Source organism: Gymnoscopelus braueri, assembly GCF_963280865.1.
Source record: "Gymnoscopelus braueri genome assembly, chromosome: 14".
Classification (NCBI taxonomy): Eukaryota; Metazoa; Chordata; class Actinopteri; order Myctophiformes; family Myctophidae; genus Gymnoscopelus; species Gymnoscopelus braueri.
This window is the reverse complement of record NC_137619.1, coordinates 12,450,321-12,478,120: the sequence shown is the minus strand read 5'-3', so window position 1 is coordinate 12,478,120 and position 27,800 is coordinate 12,450,321. Positions and strand designations below refer to the sequence as shown.

Here is a 27,800-nt window from a genome sequence, read left to right as displayed (position 1 = left end):
TAAAAAGGTTCAGAACAGGAAGTCGTCATCTGCTGAGATAATCATAATCGTTTCCATGTTGAAACATTTTCATGAATTAGCATTTTCCAAAAATAGCAGAAAAATTTGCTGATCTACAAGCTTACAACACGTCACTTTGTGACACGTTGTAAGCTTGTAGATCAGCTATTACCGCTACTTAAAAAAAAGATTATCAAGTATGAAATTATTAAATGTCAGTAATTTTAAGTTATTTGTCATATCTGTCCTGTGCAATTTTTTATTATGAAGCCTGAAAGGCAAAAATAAATGTAATTTGTATTCATACGTTCAATAGCAAAAACACAAATAAAACCGTTAAAGGTAGGGTAAGTGATTTGCGTTGGTTAAAATAATTGTTAAATAGCTCTATATTCTGATAGTACTCATTGCTATAGAGTGTTTGTTCAGTAACAGGAGTCTCCTTGTCTCTCCAGCTCTTTATTAAACAGAAAATGCATTTTCGTTTCAGTTTCAGTTTCATTTCCAATTTTATCCAACCAGGACAGAGAACTCAATCAGGATACAGATTAAACAAGTGAAATTGGAAGTGATGACACTAAGAAATGAGCATGCAAAATTGGAACTGGAACACTATACAAATTAAGCTTAAAAATGGGTACTTTCTCCTGATTGGCTGAGATTTTGACACCTACCGAAAAATGAATTTTCTGTTTATTAAAGAGCTGGAGAGACAGGGAGACATCTGTTACTGAAAAAACACTCTATAGCAATGATTACTATCAGAATATAGTATTTTAACCTTTTAACAAAATACTTTTTGTTTTAACCAAAAAATATCACTTACCCTACCTTTAAATCGTAATTATCTGTATATCATCTTAAATTAACGTAATGGGGACAGCCCCTACGCACGGCCAACCTAATAAAAGGCCCCCTACCCACCTGTACTTGAGGAGAGCCCACTGTATGAGCCAGAGCAACACCAGCAGCATGCCGTTGATCTCGCAGATGGAGAAGGCCCACTCCACGCGGTTGAACAGGTCGAAGAACTTGTCGGGCAGCGGGGGCGTGTGCTCCTTGGTGGGCACCCTCTCGTGGACCACCGAGATGACCACGGTGGTGGTGACGAAGCACACCACGGCGTACACGAACGCCACGGCCGTCTTCGCCCACTCGGCGGGGAACGACGAGCGGGTCGCCTCCGACGACGACGCCGTGGGGATGGGGATGAGGACCTCCTTGCGGAAGCCGTTGAGGCCCAGCGTGCCGTTATGCAGGGGCCTGGTGCCGCCGGCGGTGCCGTTGGGCACCAGCCCCGCCATGTGTCCGTTGGCGTGGCCGTTCTTGTGCGCCTCGATGTGCGTCTCTATCCGCAGCGTCTCCAGCCGCTCCAGCAGCTGCCGCCCGCCGTCGGAGGACACGCGGGAGAGCGGCGGCGCGCCAAAGTCGGCCTCCGTCAGCCGGAGCAGGGAGGGGCCGTCCGTCTGCCGGAGGGCGTCGCCGTACTCCTGCATGCCCTCCTCGCTCAGCCAATGAGAGACGTCCTCCGCCGACCACGCTCCGACCTTTTTCATCCTCCCGAGTGGTGGCGAGTCAGAGGCGCTGTGGGAGGAGGAGCGCGGGGGAAGCGGCGTGGTGGGGGCGGGGGGTTCGGCTGTCTATGGGGCGGCGGTGGGTCCTCTCCTGGTGCAGCGCATGGCGTTTCTGGGGCATTGAACAGTGGGGGGGCGGCACCCGGAGGGACGCCTCGTTCCTGGTTGTGGGACGGGTAGGGGATGTGGCAGAGGTGTGGCAGAGCTTTGGTCGTTAACGTCCTCCGGTCTCATTCACCCTCATCACTTCACTGTGCTTTTCCTGTACGCCCGACTCCTGTTCCAAAAAGAAGAAAATAACAGTGTCACCATTTGAAAAAAAAAACATGACAAAGATTGCATTTTTTACTTCCACATGTGCACTGGGCGTAGTCTCCCAACAGGATGCCTGCTGCTCGGAGCTGGACGCCGCGCCAGGCCCGCGTTCCGTTCTGTTCTGTTCCATGAGTGAATAATAGAAAAGCGTTGCTTCACACAGGTTGCTTCTTGTTCCGTTTTTTTTTCTTAACTGCTGATAATCATCACCCTTCAATCCCACTTAATCCATTAAGACCGGGAACGAACGTGTGTCATCTTAAGATTTCTTTGGCTATTAAAAAAATCATGAAAATGTGTGGAAATCTTGCAAAGAAATTTAAAGCGAACAAGGGTAAAAGGGACCTCCAGAAGCAAAGATTTGAGTTAAAAATGTTGTTTCCAAAAATACATGTATTCAAAGATTTGCACAAATGTTCAAGATTTTTCAAAAACAGCAGATCTACAAGCTCGTACATCTGCTATTTTTGACCAGCCAAAGTATAAGACAATGGTTATGGCTCAAATCTGAAATGACACAGATGCGTTCCCCGGATTGAACGGGTTAAAGCTCCATTTCCAAGACATGAAGCAATGCATGCATTATTCACACCATTTCAAAAAGCTTTCCTAACGGTTAACGGCACCGATAGGAGCAGTAAAGCGGCGGCGGCGGGCCAGCCGGTTTCCCTCACGTTTGATCCTCACAGCGAGGAGGAAGCCTTTCAGAGGTCACCAGTAACTTCCTCCTTCGTCTCTTTCCTACATGGAGCCACTGAGGAACTTGTGTAAACCAGCAGTTGGAAGAAGAGGCTGCTGCTTCAACAACAGTGGGGTTCTCTCAGTGGAGTTCTGCTAAACCCAAAGTCCAGTAAACAATCCCAAATAGGAAAAAAGGTAGCACACATGGATTAACTTGTTTAAAGTTAAGTGTCTAAATTTTTTATTTCTTTGGCTATTCTAACCGAGTGCCACACTATGAGCTTGTAGATTTGCTATTTTTGAAAAATCTAGTTGTTTTTTTTGCAAATCTAAGTCCTCAGTGGTTCCCAAACTTTTTCATGTCAAGGACCCCCAAAATTATATGTTTTTGGCCGCCGATACCCATCAAAATATGTTGTTCCTGGGACCCCCCAAAAGCAAAGCTTTGAGTTAAAAATTTTGTTTAAAAAAGATATGTATTCAAAGATTTGCACAAATGTTCAAGATTTTTCAAAAATAGCAGATCTACCGGTACTTAAGCTCATAGAGCAGCACTCACTGCCAACCAGGTGAATAACTCACAGATTGAGGCTTTAACCTTTGCTTTTATATGAAAGATAAGATGCTTTTGAACATATTGCTAGTTTGACCACTTTAAATGCCCTAATATCTTAAAATAATAACCGAAAAAAGGCAAAGCCAAATCAAGTGGATATGGGAGTATTTTGTCCTATTTGACTTAAAGTTGGATATGTGCTACCTTTCCCCTAGTTTGGAATATGTCTACTGAACTTGTGTATACTGCAATAACATTGGGTGCTTTTGTGTACCTTCATTTGTTTTCTTGGGAATACATTGAGGGGTGGATCCAATGACAGGAATAAAACAGTGAGACAACAAAAATAATGAACTAATGTAAATCAGCTTAAACAAAAAAGAACACAAACAAACACTAAACAACTCCTCGTTAAAACAATTACATTAAAAACATTGACATTCCTAAGAGTATTTTTCTAAAATGTCAGGTAGTCAATATTTAAAGCGCATTGCAGATTATTCCACCAGTTTGAGGCACAAAAACTAAAAAGCAATCTTTCAGATACATTACTTTATAGAGTTCCACAGAATACAATCCAAATGAAAGCTGCAACAACATCCTTTTTGTTTTTGCTCTTTAAAACAATCATTTCCAGTCACCCAGTATTGTGTGCAAACCTAAAATAGCTGGGGTTCCAAGTTCAAAACCACTATTTACTTTCTCTTGAGCAGAAGTGAAGCATAAAGCCCACAGTTAAGGATGAGGTATTCATCATTTGATTTGGTAAACAACAGAACACACACACACACACACACACACACACACACACACATAGGCCAAAACATACAGATAAATCACCCCATCACTGGACACAGCAGGTTGCCAAGTTGTTCAAAAGTCAAGCGAACATGTAATTTAACGTTAATACACACACTCAAAACAAATGGAAAGGAAAAGCTTTTGAATTGAGCTCCTTCTGAATCTGAAGGCTATGTTACAAAAATGATAATTTGAGCTTTTGCAGAACAGAAGGTCCCAGGTTCGATTCCCGGCCCCGGCAATGTGTCGAGGTGCCCCTGAGCAAGACACTTAAAGGGATACTTCACTTTCACATAAAATAAACATTAAAAATATATATTAAAAAAAAATTAAAGAAGTTATGGCAAAATAAAGGCCCCCTCACACATTAGTAGGACACTCTAATGCGTGAGGGGGCCATGAATTTTCCATTACTTTTTTCATTTATTTTTAATATATTTTTTAAATGTTTCCCCGTTCCGAAAGTGAAGTATCCCTTTAAGCCCCAAAGTTTGAAAAGCATTCGCTTCAACTCCTCATCCAACTAAGTGCTACATCACTTCCACGACTCATCCAATTTCCTGACAACAGGCGTGGCTTCGCGTCGACACAAACCACCTAACATACATCTGCTGCATAGCCTGGGTTTGGTTATGAACAGTGTTGCCATGTCTGCTTATTTTGAGCGACTTCGGGCTTGTTTTTCTGTGAAGTTTCTTGTAAATACCGGTATTGTTGTTAAAGTGGAGTTATTTGGGCTTGCTTAAAATGTTTTATTTTTTATTGTTTAAACCAAATGAATGTGTTCTCCACAGACCCCCATTTAAAAAAATAGCAGATCTATATAGGCTTTAAGTGCTCATGTTGCCTAGAGTCGCTTGTCGTTTGTTTTCAAAGACCTGGCTGCTTATTTCTCTCACAAAATCTGGCAACAGTGCTTATGAAGCAACGCAGTGAGTCGCAGAGTCTGCGATGGACACAGGATGGCTCCGCTCCGTCTTTTGGGGTGGGGGGGTGAGGTTCATTTGGAGGCCAAGGTCGGTGTGCCGACGCTGGAAGGTCAGGAGAGAGAGGAGAGGATGGGAGGGAGCACAGTGGTCTAAGGAGGAACCCATAAATCAGACAGGGTGAGGGTCAGTGCTGAACACTGCTAAGCCCGGCCCAACCCCTATGATAAGGGCAAGGTGCCAGCTGCAGCCCTGCCCCTACGCAGCTCTGGTTCCGCAGCAGCTAGCTACACACGGTGGTGGAAAGTAACTAAGTACATTTCCTTTCTGTCGGGCAGAAAAACCTCCCATCTCCATACTCAAACGTTTTTCGTAAATCAACGCCCTACTTGATCATACTACAGTGCCACACAAAAGCATCAAAGGTAGCAGATATGCAAGCTCGAAACGTGGCGCAAAGTGAATCCTGAAAAGTTAGTTTTGGACATATGAGGTTTCCACCCAACAGACGACTTCCTATTTAAACTCCTGCACTTAAAGAGGTAGGGTAAGTGATATTTTTTGGTTAAAACAAAAAAGGCTTTTGTTAAAAAGTTAAAGCACTATATTCTGATCGTATTCTTTACATTTTTCAGTTACAGATATCGTGATACATAGTTGATTACATTTCTTGCAATACTCTAAACTCTATACCAATGATTAATAATATCAGATTATAGATGAGTACTATCAGAATATAGAGCTATTTAATACTTATTCACATAAGTAAAAATCACATACCCTACCTTTTTGAGGTACCTTTTTTTACTTTATTTGGGTATGTCCATTTTTCAATACTTTGTACATGCAAATAAAACGTGTGCAAATATTGTACGTTTTACTCCACTGCAATTATTTGAAAACTGAAGTTACACGTTAATTTGTAGTTTGTAGAACTGTAGATTTTATTATTACAAAACATACATTAACTAAGTATGGCTTATTTTATACTTTGTCTATTGGACAATAGCTGATCGACAAGCTCACAACACGTTGCAGTGTATTTTCAAAAACGTTTTGACAAAAGTAAATATTTTATTACGTTAGAAAGAGGCAAACATTGTGAAAATAGCCGATTTTCACAATATTTATCTATGGAACAGAGTCAAACTAAATGTAATGCCTACAATTCCAAGTGCTTGTCAGGGTGGGGGGGGTCCCCAGTTCAGATATGATTATTTGGGGGGATCACGGCCTGAAAAGTTTGGGAACCCTTGATCTAAAGATAACACACAAGCAGGCCCTGTACTGTATGACTCTGTGAACAACACCTGCCATCAGTTCTAGTCCCACTGGAGGTCTGCACAACAATTTGACACAACAACCCCACAATGTCTAATGTTAGACACAAAAGAACAGGAGAACTGTTGCGCCTTTCTTTGTCCTTTTGGTGAAGATTAACTGCAGGTGCGGTGGTCTCGAAAAACATAAGGGTAAACTGACAGAAGGAGACTCGCTCACTGCATGAAGGTTAAGGAAAAACTCCTTAGACAAGACTTAAAGAAAAACATTTTTCTTTATTTTGTGATGCCCATAATGTGCTCGGTGCTCAGTGGATTAAAAAGCAAACGTTTCAGTCCTCCCAGGACCTTCGTCAGTGCTATAATGGTGGGACACAGACAAATACACTGCTTTTATAGGGTGCTTGATCACCTCAGCTCAGGTGCTGAGGATCACTACTCAAGGTCATCACCATGGTTACCGTAGGGCGTGGACAGATCAATTGCAGACAGAAAAAACAGGATTATACATTTGTGTTACATTTGAATCATGGAGTTCACTATACAAACAGTTTATGCATCCAGTCCAGTCAGCATTCTCTGTCCATAAAAGTATCAATACTGCAATGTAGAAGTACTCTGTTACCAGTAAAAGTCCGGAATTCAAAATGTACTTGAGTAAAAGTACAAAAGTATTGGTATCAAAATGTACCAAAAGTAAAAGTACTTAAATGTTTGAAAATAGCAGATCTACAAGCTCACATGCGACACGTTGTGAGCTTGTAGATTGGCTATTTTCAAATAGCCTAGGTATAAATGGGGCTAAAGTGGTTAATGTATGTTTTATAATGTTATATAAATGTATATCTGTAAAGTAACTAGTAACCAAAGTTTTCAAATAATTGTAGTCGAGTAAAAGTACAATATGTGCCTCCGAGATGGGAGTAGTGGAGTAGAAGTAAAAGTATAAACAATTGGAAATACTCCAGTAAAGTAAAAGTACCTCAAAATTGTACTTCAATACAGTACTTGAGTAAATGTATTTAGTTACTTTAGTTTACACCACTGCTAAAGGGACACTAAAGAGGGTAGGGAGGGGGGTGGTGGCTAACAAAATAAACACGTGAATAAGCACAACTAAGACCACAGCGTGAGCGATGTGCGACAGCCAACGCTATCAAAGCGTGGTCTTGCTGCGTGGGGGAGGAGAGCAAATGAAATCACAGAATGATAAAGGAGGGTTAGAAAAAGACACAAAGAGTGTGAACATGTATCTGTTAGCGGAGTATAAAGACCGATTAGATTAGCTGTCACCGAGGCAGTTGGTGCACCGAGGACCTTTGCACCGTGAATCAGCTTATACAGGGCGGCCGGTGTATTAACGGCCCTGACACCACTGTACTCAATCAGCAGAGGGGGAAATGGGAAACGGAGGGAGGGTTCATGTACTGTACTGTACTGTACCCGCTGGTGGACAAAGTACTCAATCCCAGTAAGACCTGAGGCCGATTCTACAAATGTCTTCTAAAATCAGTAGTTCTCTCACTTTTTCAAGATTTTTCAAAAATGTTCAAAAATAGCAGATGTACAAGCGCAGCATGGAGTGACGCGCTGTGAGCCACACATGCTTTCACAGATGCTTTCCCGGTTTTACTGGGTTAAAGGGCAAGACCACTTTGGTAGAGGTTTGGTTGGACAAGAAGGTGGACAAGAAAATCAAAAAATATTGCTTCATTGATTAGAAATGGATAATTCCAAATATACTTCTCATTGACTTACATTGTACGGTAAAACAGCTCTCAAAGTCACTCTTTTAGCATGTAAACAAACTTTCAGACAATATAGAACACCACCAAACCCAGTATTGTTTTTTTTTTTAAATAAAAATGTTAACTTCCTATTGATTTAGCTATTTTTATTAGGAAGAAAACCCAGACTGGATCCACAGATCCAGGTCTTCAAATAGTAAAAAAAATAGTAAAGTTCTCTGACTGTCTCAGAGCTGAGACAGTCAGTTCTGTCTGAACAGAGCACTCAAACGTGCAACAAGCTAAGGGCGTTACATCCCCAAAAACACCCCCCAAAAATACCTAAAAAAATTACTCAAGTACAGTTACCATCCACCACTGCCTTACTTTAATTTATCATGTACTCAAGTACAGTTACCATCCACCACTGCCTCACTTTAATTTATCCAGGTGTAGCAAGCAGACATATCGATGTCAGACACACACATACAACAACCATACTAAAATAAAGAACAACAGAATAAGTCGTTGCTGTCGGGCAGAAACCTCCAGAAGTCTTCATATCCTAACTTTTTGTGTAAAATGATTGATCATACTACGGCGTCACAAAAGTAGCAGATCTGCAAGCTTGAAACGCGACGCTTTGCGCTGCGTTTTGAGCTTGTAGATCTTGCTACTTTTGTGACGCCGTAGTATTGAATCCTAAAAAGTAGGGATTGACACTAACACCTGCCCGCCTGCCCGGGGCAGGTAAATAAAATGGTAGGGCAGGTGAAGTTTTCTATCTGGTTGCCCCACGGGCAGGTGCACATGTTGTCTCTCCAGCTCTTTTTATTAAACAGAAAATGCCTTTTCGAGTCAGGATACCAATTTTATCGAATCAGGACAGAGAACTCAGACAGGATACAGATTAAACAAGTGAAATTGGAAATGATGACACAAAGAAAAATAGCATGTAAAATTGGAACTGGAACATAAAAATGAAGGTGATAAAAGGTTCACTCCTGATTGGCTGAAATGGTGTCACCTAACTGGAAATTTATTTTCTGTCTATCAAAGAGCTGGAGAGACAGAGAGACCCCTGTTACTGAACAAACACTCTATAGCAATGAGTACTATCCGAATATAGAGCTTTAACCCATAACAAAACCCTTTTTGTTTTAACCAAAAAATATCACTTACCCCCTACCTTCAACCCATAGTCATATTCATAGCTATTTAGATATTTGGCATACATATTGAGGTATGACATTTTTTATCGTGCAGCCCCATAATTCGCAAGTAGAAAGTAAAAAAATAAGTGTTTAATTGAACGGTAATTCAAATTTAACCTATCATTTTATAAAGGACTTTTCGGGCAAGTGGGCAAGACCTGTGGGCAAGTAGAAAATGACCTGTACTTGCCCGACGGGCAAGTGCCTCTGAGACCTTAGTGTCAACCCCTGGAGGTTTCCGCCCGACAGAGACGAAGTCAAAACAAGATGAGAGTGAACTATCTCCCACATGTGCTGTGCATAACGCAGGGGACAATATCGCATTTCACTCACAGGCAAATCTTTAGCGATGACTGACTTCCTTCCACATGCAAAGCACAACTGAGAATCAGATTAGATTAGAAACAAAGAGCAGCTCCTATATACCATTGGTTCTCAAAGTGGGGTTTGGGGACCCCCAGGGGTCCTTGGGGCGGGTACCATGGGGTCCCCAGCAAAATTTGTTAATATAAAGCTTCACAATCATTTTAACCACCTTAACCATATTTTATATTTTGGCTATTCAAAAATAGCAGATCTGCAAGCTCTCTGTGATGCACTATGAGCTTGTATATCTGCTATTTTTGGGGTCCCCTAGGTCAAAGAACTACCGCCTAACCACTTAACACGGCAGCCGTGTTAAGTGGTTAGATGGGTGGGCCCGCAAACGCTTCGACGAGACTTCCGAGTGGGCCCTGCATGGATCCAGAAAAGGTTGGGGAGGAACCGCTGCCAAAGGAGATCCATTTCCTCAGATAAAGGAAATGGAACTTGCAATGCAGAACATTTCACTGCTTCTGGACTAGATTTGGTCTTTCTTTTCCCCTTCCCTTTGGAGGTCATGGGCAGTGTGACAAGACCAGGATACAGCTGAACAGCACATCTGTCACGCAACAGAGGACATGCTGCTGTATGTGAATAACTATACGCCCGCAACACAAAGCGGTTGTTTGAGCCATCTAGAACAGTGCTTCTCAAACTTTTCAGGCCGCGACCCCGCGAAATAATCATGTTTGAACTGGGGACCCCCACCCAGGCCAGGACAAGCACTTGGAATTGTAGGAGCCGATGCATTACATTTAGTTTGACTCGGTTCCACAGATAAATATTGTGAAAATAGACAATCGGCTAAATATACAGGTAGATCTGCTATTTAAAGAGATGTTGCCCCGTTCTTAGTTAATATTTGAATAGTATACTTTGTTTTTTTTGTATTCTTTCATTTTAGAGGTATTAAAAAGGTCTTAAAAGCCCTTAAATTGTCACTTTAGAAATGTGCAGATACCCTTAGTGACACTTACTGTATGTTGGTTTGCTTACTGTCGAGTGTGACAAAACAATGATGCACATTCGGCTAACCATCTGGGGGACCCCCAAAAATAATCTGGCGACTCCTATGGGGGTCCCGACCGACAGTTTGAGAACCACTGATCTAGAGCAGGCTTTGACTGTATACATGTCCCCACAAATACAGTGAGGCCTGTCCCATGTACATATAATTGACTGATCGCAATTATTTAAGAGATCAATGCGTTCCCGGTCTTAATGGATTAACATTTTGAACCATTACTCCTAAAACCGCCTCATTACCATATTCTTGTCATCTGTGTGGAAAGAAAATCATTACAGGTGCTGCTGTCACTGTCTATGTTTGTTGTTCTTTTTGACACTTATTTTGTAATATTATTTTCAACACACAAAAGGCAAGAGACAATCACCGTCTATATTTACCTAGTATCCTGGTTACTTTGTAGCACTTAGCTTAATTGCTTTCCGTTACCTTTATGTACCCAGGGTAGGTATGCTGACTGAGCATGAGTGTTCTTTTTCAGCAACGCCCTGCACACACACACACACACACACACACACACACAGTGTTGGGGAGGGGTTAGGTGGGGGGCTTCCCGACACAGACTCTTCCCTGCCGGTCGAGGGGATTGAACAGGGAACCTTTCGTCACAAAACTCGCTCTTCTAACCTTTAGGCCAGTGGTTTTCAAAATGTTTCATGTCAAGGACCCCCCAAATTGATTGTATTTGGCTGCGGACCCCCCATCTCAAAAATATTTTGTGCCAGGGATCCCCAGAAGCAAAGATTTGAGTAAAACTACATCTATTCAAAGATTTGCACAGAATTTCAAGATTTATCAAAAATAGCAGATCTACAAGCTCATAGCGCGGCACGAAGTGACGCGCTATGAGCTTGTAGATCTGCTATTTTTGAATAGCCAAAGTATAAAATATGGATAATGTGATTAAAATGATTGTGACGCTATATTAACACATTTAGCTGGGGACCCCATGTCCCCAGACCCCACTTTGAGAACCACTGCTTTAGGCTACCACTGCCACACTACTTGACCCCATAGTTTGGTGACTTGGCGTTCATACCAAAAGCCTAGAAATAGTCCAAATAATTTCACTTATCTAAAATGTTGGGACTCCTTTTCCTTGTGGATTAGTTCTGGAATGTTCTGGTTACTGAAATCATATTCTAGCTGTCGGGCAGAAACCTCTTATCTCCATATTCTATTCATTCATATTTAACTTTCTTTGTAAATGAACACCCTACTTCATCACGCAGTGTCAGTACAAAAGCAGCCAAAGTAGCAGATCAACTTTTGCCATTTTTTTATTTGAATCCTGAAAAGTAACATTTTTGGACATATGAGGTTTCCACCCGACAGAGACGATTTACCCTGTATTTTGGTGACTTAGCGTTCATATCATTTACTCTGATCTTGACCTTTGTAAGTTACTCTGGAAGTCTGGATAAGAGCGTCTGCTTAAAAGCCTAGAATTGTAAATAGTCTAAAGAATTGGACTTATCTAAAAAATGTCGGACTCCTTTTCCTTGTGGATTAGTTGTGGAATGTTCTGGTTCGTGACATCATATACTGGATTCTTTTTAGCCTTGGGAGGATATGATCATGAAAAAACATTATAAATTGCTAGACCTGTGCCCGTCGGACACCGGCCTACTTGGGAACAATGAAAATAGGGAATGCATGCCCCACCCCGTTATGCAATACCTGTTATACCCGTTGTCATAGCACCCGTTCTAACCGTCTGTCTGTCTGTCTGTGTCCCTTTCGTGTCCATATATGGAGATCTCTGTATCTGTCTGGGTGCGTTCGGAAATACAGCACTGAGCGCACTGGCCAATACAAACTAATAGGCGAGTGCGCTCCGGTGCGCAATTTCCAAACGCACCCTCTGTCTACCTGTAACTCTTTTAATGCACCTACGTATGTGGAGATCTCTATATCCGTCTGTCCTTGTCCCTTTAATGCCCATATATGGAGATCCCTGATGTTATCAGTGTGTAGTGGGGGGTCATATATGGGCATATAGGGACCTGCCCCTATATGGGCATATGGGGGGGGGGGGGGTCGGCAGTTGTGGAAAGTCCTTTGGCAGTGGTAAATGTCTGTGGAGAATGTGTGTGGAGAATGTCTGAAAAGTGCAAACCGACTGTGAAAAGTGGACTGAATAACTAATCAAATGGCAGGTGTGTGGAATTTAGCCAAATCAAGCTAAGGCTGGGGTTGCCATGGCAATCAATTTGCTTCTACCGCCTATCCGACCGACCCGACGCCGGGCACTGCACTCCCTCGGGTCGTCTGCGCCGCGTGTCGAATTTGAAGTCGGTCGAACAGTTCTCGAAATACGTGGATTACAGACGTACATACATACCTTCGTAGAGAATAGGTGTATTTATTGTAAGATACAAAGGCTGCACAGCGTTATTGCTCCCACTCAAAATATAATTAAAGCACCAAAGTAAAAGTACTGAAGTGTTTTGAATCTGTCAAACTTTTTCAAATAAAGATCTCACAAGCTCACAATAAAAAAACTACAACATGTAAAACATTGCATCACTCCGTCTCTTATCTAAGATCATATGGACAGCACATGCACACATTATGTTCCGTTTTATGTTGGGTGGTGATCTCTTAACCTTCATTATCATAATCCTGTCAAAGCTAAATGTGTCCTGGACACAGTCAGAAATAAATGACACATAGAAACAAAAACTCCAACAGGGCTGTCGCTGTCCTGACGGATTAGCAAACTAAAAGGACTTGAGTGTGACGACTTGTGACACATCATGCGTCACGCTCCTGTCCCTCTTTGCATTCTTTGTTTTCCATTTCTCTCCATTGTACACCTCCTTAATAAAAAGGAGAAAACCCCTATTCATAAACCTAATGAGAAACAGAGGACCATGGATTGGAGCATTCTTTTATCCACTTGAACACCTATACACTTAGTTGCAGCTCCCCCGTGGACTAATGACTAATATGACTCTTGTACTGGTGTCTCTGTATAGTCTCTTTTAGACATGTATTATCACTGTATTATCCTAGTTTTCCAGAGTTCAAACGGAGGGGCTGTACTGTATGTATGAACACAACATTCCGGCTCAGTAGGATCGGACATGCAACAGATTTTATGCGGGCAGGACCCTTGACTTAAAGGAGTAGTTCACCCAAAAAATTACTTATTTTCTATCAATACACACCCCATGAAGCCTTGAATTCATGGATATCGTTTTGTTTTTGTCGCATTCCTAAGCCAATAATTTGATGACCGGCAGAGAGATGCTAACGATGCTACACTGTAAGTAATTTTAAAAATTGCAGATCTACAAGCTCATAGCAGTGCCGCGCTATGAGCTTGTATATCTGCTATTTTTGAATGAAATGAAGATGATGAAACGGACATCCTCCTGTTGCATAATACATGTATGAACGGCCAACACCGGACAATGTCCCGACCCGATTCCCCGGACATTTTCCAGTGTTCATATGTGAGAGGGGCTCATCTTTCATTCCTCCCCTGTTCTCAAAAGCCAGTTCTTTCTGTCTTTTGTATGACCTGCCCTGGTGACTACATTTCCCTTGTGGGGTCAATAACTATCTGACTTTTTCCCCCTCTACACCAAATCTCTTCACCGGAAATAGCCGATCTACAAGCTCACAGGTTCAACGTGTCGCGCGTTGAGAGCTTGTAGGTCGGCTATTTTTGCCAAAGGTTCGCCCCAGAATAGGAACACTACGTTTCATGTGGTACATCAATGCAAAAAAAATATATATATAATTTAAAAAAAAACAAGGGAGAGGAAAAGGAAAAAGGCGACAGAGCAATTTGGAAGATGATGATTTGTGTCTGTGGAAAAACTGAGTGACGGTGCGGTGGTGAGTCTTAGCACACAGGACTTCCCAAGAGAGAGAGAGAGAGCGAGCGTTGAACCCTCAACCTTCCCCCGGGACAATTATGTCAAAGCCGACACAAATACAACAAACACACCACCGCCCTTCTCTTCCACAGCCCGGCTTAACGCCGGCGATGATGCTGCGAGGTGAGGTCCACCAACCTGGCCAGCGCTCTGGACGCCAAGAATGGAACCCAGTGACTCATTCACAACAGCTAAGCCACAGACTAATCTTGATGAATTGGAAATCATCTGACTCTCCCTCTCATACTCTATTGGATGAGAGATATCCTGTACTTTCTTAGAGTGTCCTTTGAGTGGGTCCACCGAACAAATCTGGAAGGTATGGAGTCCTTTCTTCCGATATGTACAGAGTACAAACTTTCCTTTCATTCCTGATTAGGGTATTGTATGAGGTCTGGTGGTGTATTGTTATCAGGGTATCGTGACAGGAGTGCTGATTATCCTGTCTATTTTATTTGTTTCAATAAAACATTTATAACTTCAATAGTTTTTTCTTAATTGGGTTCTATATGAGGCCATTCAATGCCTGTATGGTGGAGATATGTATGCAATCAATGCTTCTGTTCAAATCCAATAAACAAAGGTTTTAAAAAAAAGAAGAAGAAAAAAGCTAAGCCACCTTTCAGCCAAAGAGAAGCCCTAATTCACACCGGTTGTGTAAACTCCCTATGAGGACACATACAAACCAAATTCATTCTGCCTCAACTAGTGGCATGTACAGTATGTATGTAGGCATTGATCATATCGTTGCTGTCGGGCCAAAAAACTCTTATCTCCATATTTTAATGTCAACGTCAGACAAAAGCATCAAAAGTAGCAGATCTGCAAGCTCGAAACGCATCGCTTTGTGCTGTACTGTTACAAGTAAAAGTCTGGAATAAAAAATGTACTTGAGTAAAAGTACAAAAGTATTGGTATCAAAATGTACTTAAAGTACCAAAAGTCAAAGTATTAAAATGTTTGAAAATAGCAGATCTACAAGCTCACAACGCAGCTTGTAGATTTTCTTTTTTCAAATAGCCGTATAAAATTGTTTTATAATATAATAATTTAAATCTGCAAAGTGTTTTCAAATAATTGTAGTGGAGTAAAAGTACAATATTTGCCTCTGAGATGTAGTGGAGTAGAAGTAAAAGTATAGACAATTGGAAATACTCCAGTAAAGTAAATGTACCTCAGTATTGTACTTAAGTACAGTACTTGAGTAAATGTATTTAGTTACTTTACACCACTGTTCCCCACAATAACAGAACACACACTAGTATGGAGCCCTGAGGCCCTCCGCTCAACCATATGGGGTTGAAGTGGTTAAATTCAACAGAGGCCCCGATTCACTCGCTCTACAGAGTGTCAAGAATACACACAACAGAACCATGCTGGCCCGTTATACATGTAGGCAATGTTACAGAATACCTGTTCTACTGGCTTAATGATTACCTGTGGCCACATGTCTGTACCAGCGGTGGAGAGGGTGTACTTGGCATCAAAATGTACCAAAAGTAAAATAACTCACACCAAGCTTGCCTTGTACATCTGCTGAATAGCTGACGTATAGAATATGGGTTTTGCATTCATAATAAAAAATCGGCAAAGCAAGTTGTAGTGGAGTAAGTACAATATTTACAATATTTGATGTAGCGGAATAGGCATCGTAAAACTTAACACTCAAGTAAAGTACCTCAAAGTGGTACAGCACTTGAGTAAATGTACTCAGTTACTTTCCACCAACTGCTTAATAATTACCTGTGGCCTCGCCTGCCAACATGTCTCACACGTTACGTTAACCCCCTCAGTCCTCTAGCGGTTCAGTCATTTCCTCTTCATCTCTAACCTGCTCTATAGCAGCATGTGACTGGGAGAGGAGAGGAGGAAAAATAGCTCCACTGAACAGAAACCAGTTCTCCATGTCTCCCATTCCCCTCCCAGGCCTGTGCCACACACACACACACACACACACAGCAACAATATCTGGATGTACCGTAACACCGCCCATTCTCTCCAACAACCCTCCACACCCTCCTTTTATCTCTGCTCTCTTGATCCCTCCTCGCTGCTTACCTTTTCAAGCTCTGGTACACGTGTTATTTTTATACCCAAGCGTTTATCTCAGTTTTTATTCAACTGTGACTGGTGGTGCGAGTTAGTCACACCCAGGCCTGGCACAATCTGCTTCTCACCCATTGACTTTCATGTTAAATGACGGCTTTTCCCCTTAAAAATAATCGATCATTTCAGCAGCAAGAGCTTCAAAATCTCTTCTAAATCTAGTCAACAAGGCCTGCTGTAGGCTATGGACTGGAAAAATGTGCATGACATTATTTCAATAAGCTAAAAACACGGGAAATGTTAGAGGGAGTAATAGCCATGGATACACGACGGTCGTCTGTCTCGACCATCATGGATAAACTTCAACCTGGTGTTTGCACTTTCTCCATTTACGGCCCGTACATCTACAGAAACGTTCATATTTCAAATATAAAGTGCTTATCCCATGGCCACGGATGTTAAATTTATGTACGGGCTCTCAAAAGTAACCGTATCATCCGTATAGTTCAATAAAAAGCATTTTAATCTGATCGGTGGCCATTTTCTCCATATGCTTTCAACTGCATGACCCTATCGGTTGGTAAGTGTATTGCACTCTGATACGTTATAACTCCATGAGAAAATGGCCACCGATTGGATTTAAATGCTTTTTATTGAACAATACAGAATATACGGGTACTTTTGAGAGTCCCGTGCACAATTGTAACATCCGTGGCCATAAGGTAAGCACTTTATATTTGAAATCTGAACGTTTATATAGATGGACGGACCGTAAATAGACAAAGTGCAAACACCAGGTTGAAGTTGATCCATGACTGTAACAGGAGTTTATTCATTTCAGACTACAGTAGCAGTTAATAAATTAGACGAACAAATGAATGAATATACTTTCAAGTGCGGAATCCGAAACAGGCAGCGCTGTGATTCTGAATTTTGTTACGATTACGGTGATTAGTATTATAGACACCACCTGGGCGAGTGAGTCGTGTAACTTTCCTGACGTTAAGCTGTGTATGTGTTCAACAACACAGCCAGCCTTGCAGTTTAAGTGCAGATTTCAGCTTGGGAAAAGAACCCTCCAACGGTTTTGGGTACGTGGAATCTGTTGCTGGTTCATATAGTCACCATTGCGTTATCGTGGTATTCTTGCTATTATGTTGCAAATGAATGTGTGTGTGCGGGCGAAATAACATTGACAGGCGACGAAAGCTTGCCAGACCTATGCCAGGCTGACAACGGTTGCTAAGCTGGCATTGGACAATCGCTTTTGGGGTGGGGTTTAGCGAAGGGTCCATTCTCAGCTTGTTGAAATAAACAATTACTGACACATTCTCTCAGGTTTAAAAAAAATGGCCCATTGTGCTAGTAAATGTTTGAATAGCATTTGATTTGTTTGAAAGCTGCAACATAAATCAAGTTTTGGTTGATTGATTGAACTCTCACTCTCTCTCCTCTCCTCCCCAGAGATGGCCGGCAACTGCTATTTTCAAAAAAACGATAATAACCTTTCATTGATCGTAATAGAGGCAAAAGTTTGAAATAATCGTGAGACTGATTCACAGACATATCACCCAGACCTATTCCTTCAGAGAACACGTATTTTCCTGATACATAGGTCCAGATGTTGTGTAAACCGAAGCCACGCGGCAACCAACCTTGCATAACCAACAAAACAATGACGGTGATGTGAAAAAAATGAAACTAGTAAAGCACACGTTCTCAAAAGAAACTCTTTCAAGGGCATCCTTTGTTTGCCTTTCCTCTTGGCCCCCTTTGGGTGTAGACCTTTCCCTTTGACCAAGCTTTATTTGACACAGTAGTCTCCCATTACAGAACTTTATCTTTTGAGACCAGCTATGGGGTGAACATATCACTCTCACCTGTATCACTTTACACCTTGCTTTCAGAATGCCGTACACGTAGACGACGCGAGGCAAATATTTACCCAACTTGACGCGAGCCTGGTGTCCGTTAACCCATTAAGACCGGGAATGCATCCGTGTAATTTTTTTATTTCTTTGGCTATTCAAAAATAGCAGATATACAAGCTCATAGTGCGGCACTGAGTGCCGCACTATGAGCTATTTGAGCAAATATTTTAATATATATATATTTACATTTAAATGTAGTTGAGTTGTAACTGAAATCTTAGCTTCTGGGGGTCCCTGGAACTGTATATTTTGAGATGGGGGGTGTGCGGCCAAATACATCATTTTGGGGGTCCTTGACATGAAAAAGGTTGAGAACCACTGATATCATAGCAACATAAGTGTTTCAGATTTATAAGACATTTTGTAGAATGGGCCTCAGTTCTTAATGGGTTAAAAGGTACCAGGGTGAAAAATTAACAGTATGTTGACTAAATGAGAATGAAAACCACACAATGGTTACATTACCGCACTGGTTCTCAAAGTGGGGTCCGGGGACCCCCAGGGGTCCTTGAGGGGGGGTCCGAAGCAAAATAAGTTAATATCGCTGCAGAATCAGTTTAACCACTTTAACCCTATATACGTACATCGGCTACATTGTTTGAAAATAGCTGATCTACAAGCTCACGGTGTGTTGCGAAGCGAGGCACTGTGAGCTTGTAGATCTGCAATTAAAAAATAATAATTAAACAATTCTACAAATCTTGTATGGAGGTCCCAGGCGTTTTTTAGGTGGGGGTCTGCAGCCAAACACATATTAATCTGGGGGTCCCCGACATGAAAACATTACAGAACATATACTTCACCAAAGCACTGAGGTTAGGCTTATTTTGGGATTTTCAAAACCTCACATCCTGTGGAAATGTAGTCAACATGATATCCTCCCAATGGCAGGAAATGAAATAGATTAGCATTTATGTTACTGTACATAAATAGTAGCTGTGTTGCTTAAAGGACGACTTTATATGAGTGTTATGAAGCATTGTAAGTGCATTGTAATGCATTATGATGCATTATAAATGTGATTATAATGCAAGACCTTTAAGTAAAGTGGTACCTGGTAGGGATGATGTGCTGTTCCACTGAGTTTATAATGCATTATAAGCAGCACTTATAAATGATATTATTATAAGTTATAATAATACTACAATACTATGCATAATTATAAACATCTATAACAAGTGTTAATGCTTTATAAGTGCATTATAATGCATTATAAATGTGGTTCTAACGCTTTATACACCGACCTATAAATATAAAACTGGCAGTACCAGCGACAACCAGGAACAGACTGGGTGACGACCACGAAGAGTGTGGTGACATCTGGAGAGACAGAGGACGGCCCGGAGAGACGGCAACCCGGGGTGGAGAGCGTTGGCAGCCCAAACCACTTCTTCCGTGAGGAAGAACAAAAAGCTACAGGCTGCGGTGAAACCTGCAGGGAGGGTTTAATCCATCAAGGCAGAGTGAGATGTTTGTGCCCAGCAACGACGACGCAACGCACAGAAAAGCCCCTACTTCTGGTCAGACGAAGGAGGAGCCAGGCCCTGAGGCAACCCACAGTGCCTAGAGCCTCCTAGTGTCGCCAGCACCAGCTGCAACATCTCAACTAACCTGGACTGGCATCGGCCAGACTGATGGCGTGGATTCACTCACAAAGTGAGTGGATCTGCGTTGTTGGTCAGGCTAACCCTAACCCCTAATTAGCACTGTCTTTAACTACCCCCAAGAGACAATGGGCCCAGTAGCATGCCACTTGTCTTGGACACAGGCCGGGGTCTGATCAGCCTCGGTCGGGTTGCCTGGAGGAGGGTGTCTGTTGCAAGACCCGAAACACCCAGTGACTCCAGGTAACAACACTGATGATGTGTCCAAGTTTGTGCATCAGTTGATGTTTTATTAACTAAAGTCTTACCAACTTTTTTCACATTTCTATGATTAATAGTTCTTTTACTACATTTACTATTCTGTATCTGGCCTGTGATTCATTACTGCTGCCACTGACAACTGAATTCCCCCCGCGGGAATCAATAACAGTCCATGACCATCCATCTTCAGAATACAATCAAAAGCCAAATTCTGACAGCAAGTTTTTACCAAATATGTTGACATATGTACACCAATTATACTTACACATAACATTATGCAACTACATTTTACGCTGATGACAACTGTTTAGGTAGCTTAACAACAAGTTAAGGCACCCCAACGCAGCAGACCGGAGAAGAACAGCACAACAATCCAAGAAGCCCTGGCCTGTAGTTCACATAAACCATCAAGCCACCATGCAAGCATCATGGTTGCGAAAGCTACTGTCTACTAATGCACTGTTTCCCAAAGTCTGAGTCGGGACCCATTCGTGGGACCGACTTTTATGGGTCACGAGTAATTATCCCCTTTTTTATTGTCTCCGCCGTAGGTGGAGAGTATGTTTTCGCTTCGTCCCGCCGTGTGTGAGCAAACATTGTTAGCCAAGCTAACATTGGTCAAGCTCCACGTGACACGTGTCAATATGTTGACACCAATGCCTTTGATTGGCTAGAGGGACGCATGACGAAATATAATCCTATAAATAGGTGTGTCACTTCAAAAAGCCTTTACTTTTTGAAGTGAGGTAAGACAGGATCAATCAGTCTTGATTGGAACAGTACCTTCCAGTCCAAATCACCCGTCCGTGCGTGTGTGTGTCCCTCTGAGAACACCTAACATTGGTCAAGCAAAGGCGCAGAAGGCCAAAGCTAAGAAAGCATACTCATCTACAACAGTAACACAGAAGAGGACTATAGAGTTGAATTGATCCCACAACAACAAGGCCGAAGTCTTAATACTGTAACAATTGGCCACCTTGATCAAATACATTATGTAGCACTAGAGAAAACTGACATAGATCAAACACACCAATCAACTGCTGAAACTGTTCAAGACAACAATGAAGATGAAGAAGACAGACAAGTATTTGAACAAACCAGTCAATTACGACCAGTCCCATATGACACATTGCTTCAAGAAGAACATTCTTTAGATGCAAACACTACATATTCAGTCGCCCCTGCAGAACACCAAAAACCACGCACATTCTACCAACAGTACCTTGCAGTACAAATCACCCGTCCGTGCGTGTGTGTGTTCCTCTGAGAACACCTAACATTGGTCAGTTTTACGTGACATCACAATATGTAATATAAATATATAAATAGGAGGCTGAGATCACACAATGTAACTAACTCCCATTATGCAAACTAAAGAAGCAGCAAATGACATTGGTCAAGCAAAGGCGCAGAAGGCCAAGCAAAGGCGCAGAAGGCCAAAGCTAAGAAAGCATACTCATCTACAACAGTAACACAGAAGAGGACTATAGAGTTGAATTGATCCCACAACAAGGCCGAAGTCTTAATACTGTAACAATTGGCCGCCTTGATCAAATACATTATGTAGCACTAGAGAAAACTGACATAGATCAAACACACCAATCAACTGCTGAAACTGTTCAAGACAATGAAGATGAAGATGACAGACAAGCATTTGAACAAACCAGTCAATTACGACGACTCCCATATGACACATTGCTTCAAGAAGAACATATTTTAGATGCAGACACTACATATTCAGTCGCCCCTGCAGAACACCAAAAACCACGCGCAGTCTACCAAGACGACCCGTTCTACCAAGACGACCCGTGCTATTAAAATAGCACAGGTCTGCTGGCGGAGACTTGTGCCCCCGAGGAGCACATTTTCTAGTTATTATTATTTCAAAAGATTTTAAAAAAAAGTATATTTTGAACACAAGTAAAACTTTTGAAAACAGGACTTTTTAAACAGAGCATTTCTACATTGTGGTATTGCTACTTTTACTTGCGTAAAACAAAATCCAAGTTCTTCTTCCACCGAACACTGTCTGCTAATGTTCAGAAGCCAGCATAGGATACAGGCTGTCTTTTGTTGAAAACAAACTGTTTGGGGGAAAGATACTTGATTCAAAGATGCTTTGGCTGCACAGTGGAGGAGGCAGACGAGATGAATAAAATGCTTGGAATGTGCAGCATGTCACTGATTATATTGCTTGTGTTTTGACAGAGGACCAAAGGTATTGGCCTATGAACATGAGCACTGTCAGTTTGTTTTGGACATTGTTGACACATCCCTGCTGCTGCTGGAAGAAGTATTTTTTAAACAAGGTAGAAATACTGTACTTTCCACCCTTGTTTGTTTTACACAAATCCCCACTGCTGGTGGAGAGCCAACTTTATATCGTCGCTGCCGGGCAGAAACCTCTGATCTCCGTATTCTAACTTTTGTGTTTTTTCGTAAATTAAAGCCCTACTTGATCATACTACAGCGCCACACAAAAGCATCAAAAGTATCAGATCCGCAAGCTCGGAACGCAGCACGAAGGCACATGTTTTGAGCTTGTCGATCTGCTACTATTGCTATTTTTGAATTTGAATCGTGAAAACGAACAGTTTTGCACATATGAGGTTTCCACCCGACAGAGACGCTATTGTGAAAATGTGTTCCAAGACTAGGGCTCAAGATGGTTCTTGAACACGTTTGTGCAACAAGGTCGTTATATAGTACCGTATATTGTTCTGTGTAAGTTGTTGTTTTTACATTAAATAAATACTGTACATTGTTCTGTAATCTGTATATGTTTTTTTGTTTTGTTTACAGTATGTATATTGTTCTGTATAAGTTGCTTTTGACCCGGTTTGTTTGGCCTTCACAACACCAGGCTCATCTGGGATAGAAGGTACCAAAGGTTCAAATTATAGCCTACTGTTTGCTAGTAGAGTATAAGCTTACGATTCAATCTGATTTCAGGAATTAGGTCTACGTGCAATGTATACTTTTCAAATGTGCCACAGGCTCAGAGTTACAAACTGCTATCATTAAAATGTAGCTATAGGTATAGGATATGGAAATGTTTGTGGGTGTCTTGTTAAACTTCCTCCTATCTACATCAGCCATACTTTCGTTTGATAAAGCCATGTTAAAACTTCTGTAGAAACTTGAATAGTTATAGTATAGTTACTATTTACTACTTATAGTATAGTTACTACTTATATGAATAGTTACAAGTCCAAGTTTGCCCATAATCTTTTATCAGTTGCTTGCATATTTGCACTATTAAATTGTGAGAAAACTGCATTTACTTAGGCATCTGAACTGCATTTATGCCGTGTGACTAAAGTAAATAAGCAACTGAGGTCATTTATAAAACTGCCCAGAAAACGATGTCGGCATCGGTACAAACAACCTACAGAGATCAAGTTGACAGAACGATGTGGCCTTTCAGAGTTATTCAGGTTCAAATAATCGCTTTTTTATCGTTTACATGAAGCTTTTTTCTTCCCAGGTTTGCTTCTTCAGCATGAGTCAACTAATGATGAGAACAGCTTGTGACACCATTAACCCCAACCAGTATTATAGTTTGTCAATAAAAGATTAAACTGTCTCCCCAATCATATTGGCACATAGTTCTCCGCCATCACACACACACACACACACACACACACACACACACACACACACACACACACACACACACACACACACACACACACACACACACACACACACACACACACACACACACACACACACACACACACACACACACACACACACACACACACACACACACACACACACACACACACAAAAAGGCAGTTAAGAGAGCGATAAAGCATGAATCGATATAGAAATCCTCACATAGCCTAGATTGTATCTACATCTACTGTACATAATGGCATTTTAAAAGTTCAACCTATACACCGACGTGTACAGGGAGAGAAAAAAGTATTCCTGGTCACTGAGTTCGGTATAGGGCAGGGCAGTTAACCGCAAATATATATAAACCGATATTTAGAACCAATGACGGACTTAATCTGGCTTGTGTAGGTTAATCGAATAACGAGAAGCAGTTTTGTTTCCTTTTACATTTCTTATATATCAACGAATTGACATGAATGATTCGAATATTGTATAATCATCTAAATAGATTAGTGTTGTAAAATGGTGGCGTATAAAAATCGCCAAACTACAAGCTCACAGCAATACAAATAGTGGAAATAGCAATGCTTTGCGAACTTGTAGATCTGTTATTTCCACTACTTCAACACATTGGCTGCCAAAGACGCATATCTGCGTTCTAATTAATTTCTCGCCTGGCTGCCAAAGACGCAGATCTGCGTTCTAAATTTTCTTCGTTTTTTTCTTGTTTTTTGACCCAAAGACCAAGGAGATATGATTTATCGAAGATTTAAACTCCCATCCACTTCCTTGTTAACTTAAAACTTAAAAATTCTTTATCTCGGCTCCTGAGTACTTTTTTTTCAATGAAAAATCTCTGGCAGTCTACAGCAAAAAATCTGAAATAATTCTGGCAGATTAGGTGTTAAATAATCGTTCATTAATCATCCTCGAGGATCAAAAAAGGTTTGAAATAATTGTGACATTGATTTGATGTCATGTTGCCCTGCCCTAGTACAGTACTTGAGATAACAGCAGCAGAGTACATTCATTCATGTTTCACTTTCACGAAAGGACAGCACTGATCATTAATATATTAGCTCTGATGTCTGACATCACCGATGTTTATGACATGCTGCAGTGGTTCTCAAAGTGGAGTCCGGGGACCACCAAGGGTCCTTGAAGGGGTTCCAGGGGGGGCCCCCCAGCAAACAAATGTAATAATATAGCATCCACAATCAGTTTAACCACTTTTAAACCATTCAATCCGGGAACGCATATCTGTCAATTTAGATTTATTTGGCTATCTCACGACCGAGTGCCGTTCTATGAGTTTGTAGATCTGCCATTTTAAAAAAAATCTTGAACATTTGTGCAAATCTTTGAATATACAGTATATTTTTTAAAGCGAACATTTGTAAAATATTTTGTGCCAGCGACCCCCAGAAGCAAAGATCCCCAGTTCGCTTTAAAAAGTATATATTCGGGGGCGCTGTGGGCGTGTTCTCTCCTCTGTGTCATCAGTGTCCATACCCTAGGTGGGGTTGAAACAAAGGGCCTTTCTGTGTGGAGTTTGCATGTTCTCCCCGTGTTCCCTAGGGTAGGTACCCTCACAAAAAAAAAAAAAACATGCAGTAATCCTGGTCTCTATACTGCCTCCCCCTGGTCAGCCGGGGCGCCTGATGGAGGGGAAAGGAAGCGCTTGATGGAGGGGAAAGGAACTGGTTGGAATAACGTGTTCCTTCCTACCGGGGAAACTCTCCCCTGTCAGGTGATAAGAAGCGGCCTGCTCACTCCTCATGCATGAAGGAAGCATGAGCTCAGTTCAGGGCTCTCCCCAGGCTGGCAGAAGGAGAGTACCGCCCAGGATTACAGTTTAGGCAATTGGCACTGGTTGAAAAAAATGGATTACAAAAATCGTGGGATAAAAAAAATTAAGTAAAAAAAAAATTATATATTCAAAGATTTGCACAAATTTTGAATAGCCAAAGAAATCTAAAGTGACGGATATCTATCTATCCAATTGCATAATCAATTTGACATGACAAAAGTTTGAGAACCAGTGCAGCATGCAGCATGTTGCATAATGGCATCTGCCTGATTACAGATATCAGAAGTACTTCACTGACCTCAGGGAACATCACAAACACGTAATCTTGGCTGACAACCAGACAAAAGTTCAACTTGATAGAATAGCACAAGAAGAGACACGTGGGACTAACAGGCTACTACTGTTATCAACTAACTGCACCATGCTCAAGTGGCTTGTGGCTCTTTATCCACCACAAGAAAAGAAACCAAGTGAACCATGATGATGTGCCATCTAACGTATTTCACGGTTTCTGGATTTGGTCTCTGTCGGGTGGAAACCTCATTATGTACAAAATAGCAAAAATAGTAGACACAGCGCTTTGTGCCGCCTTTCGAGCAGTGTATATCTGCTACTTTTGATGCTTTAGTGTGACAATGTAGTATGATCAAGTATTAATGTACTAAATAACACAAAAAGTTAAAAGGGACTACACCATGAATTTTAACTTTTTCTTATTTTTTGTGTGTTTTTGGTCTCCCCTACCTCTCTTCTATCCCCAAAAATACCCCAGTTTGAACCCCAGGCTTTCACAGCAAATCTGGGGTTTTCTGTAAATTGGTTTCAAAACAGGCCAAACTGATTGGGTACAATCCCTCCCGTTTTTCAGTAAAAAAATAAAAAAAATTTTTTTTCTTTTTCTCTTATTTTTTATTGTTTTACTTTTTCCACACAGAACCAGGAGATAACATGCATACAAACTGGCTCAATAGCGCCCCGTGCCAAACAGGACAATGTGGTATTGCAGGTGAAAGTGCTTTATAAGCCAGAGAGAAGTTAGTTGGAATGAGTATATCTGAGGCTTGATTTAGGCTCAAACCTTTTGAAAAACGTTTGAGGGACATAAACAATATGATATTAAATATTATTATTATTTTTTAAATTCATGGTGTAGATCCTTTAAAATATGGAGATAAGCAGTTTCTGCCCGACAGCAACGATCTTATTCAATACGCCACAGCTCGGTTTCAGGTAAAGTTCTCAGAATCTAATTTGGGACCTGCTCAGGAGCTGGGAACTACTAATAACCTCTCCATTTCCCCCCCCCTTTTTTTGTGAGCAAAAATAACCGATGAACAACCTCACAACACTGTAAGCTTATTAGACCGACTATTTTCGCTTCTTTTATGAGGTTTATTTTTATTTTTATGATGTACCTCTCTCTTCAGGGATGATGCTTCTGATTATAATATAACCAGGCCCGGCGACAACAGGACCATGCATCTCGCCCCCTGAGTCAAGACTGCCAGTTTAAAAAAAAAAACCTTCTGGTACTTCTTAATTAATAGCGTTTCGGCGTCAAGCCTTCCTCAGCGTGTTAAGAAAGTGGTCAGTGGTGCTGTGTGTACCAGGAGGGACTGAGACAGACAGACAGACATGACAAGGACTTCAGCTGCTGTCGGTAAAAACAAATAATTTAAAAGAAAATCACGCCCTGTACTTACGCACCCCCCCAGCCCCACCGTTGTCAGCTAGCGCCGGGTCTGATGTAACCATGTAAACAAAATCACACCCAGTGTGAAGAGAGTGGTGCCTTTGAATTAATGTAACTGGTTGCATCCTTGTGTTGCAATCAGCTGCAGCTGTTGAGGCCGTGCTCAAACGGATGGACGGACGGACGGACGGACGGACGGACGGACAGACGGACAGACCCACACACACGGTCAAGTGTAGGAGTGGCTGGCTCCACTCAAAAACATCACAGAACTTCAGGTTCTGGAAAGTTATGAGTTATGGAAGGTCCTGGGTGGGTTACCCTGCGCAGTCTAAAAGAGCCATCAATCATCAGGGATAACTGGCTGGAGTCTGTGACAAACCGCAGTACCAAATGTACATTTACCCACAATTGGGGGTCTGATTTTATACTTGGTTGCGCATGCTATCGCTGCACACGTTGTGCGCTTGCCATTTT

At 41.6% G+C, this 27,800-nt stretch overlaps 1 protein-coding gene across 2 annotated transcripts in view; it reads right to left on the bottom strand.

Moving 5' to 3' along the window:
- Window positions 1–27,800, bottom strand: part of LOC308099803 (phosphatidylcholine:ceramide cholinephosphotransferase 1-like) — a 52,232-nt gene that overhangs the window by 13,701 nt on the left and 10,731 nt on the right. The window contains exons 1-2 of one of the 2 annotated variants that reach the window (XM_080448603.1): window positions 16,098–16,226; window positions 925–1,851 (exon numbers count right to left, since the gene is read on the bottom strand). In XM_080448603.1, coding sequence (XP_080304729.1) covers window positions 925–1,556 — 632 coding nt within the window. In that variant the 5' untranslated portion in view covers window positions 1,557–1,851; window positions 16,098–16,226. Of the gene's footprint in view, window positions 1–924; window positions 1,852–16,097; window positions 16,227–27,800 lie in introns of those variants that run through there. The other variant, XM_080448602.1, reaches the window with a different exon arrangement.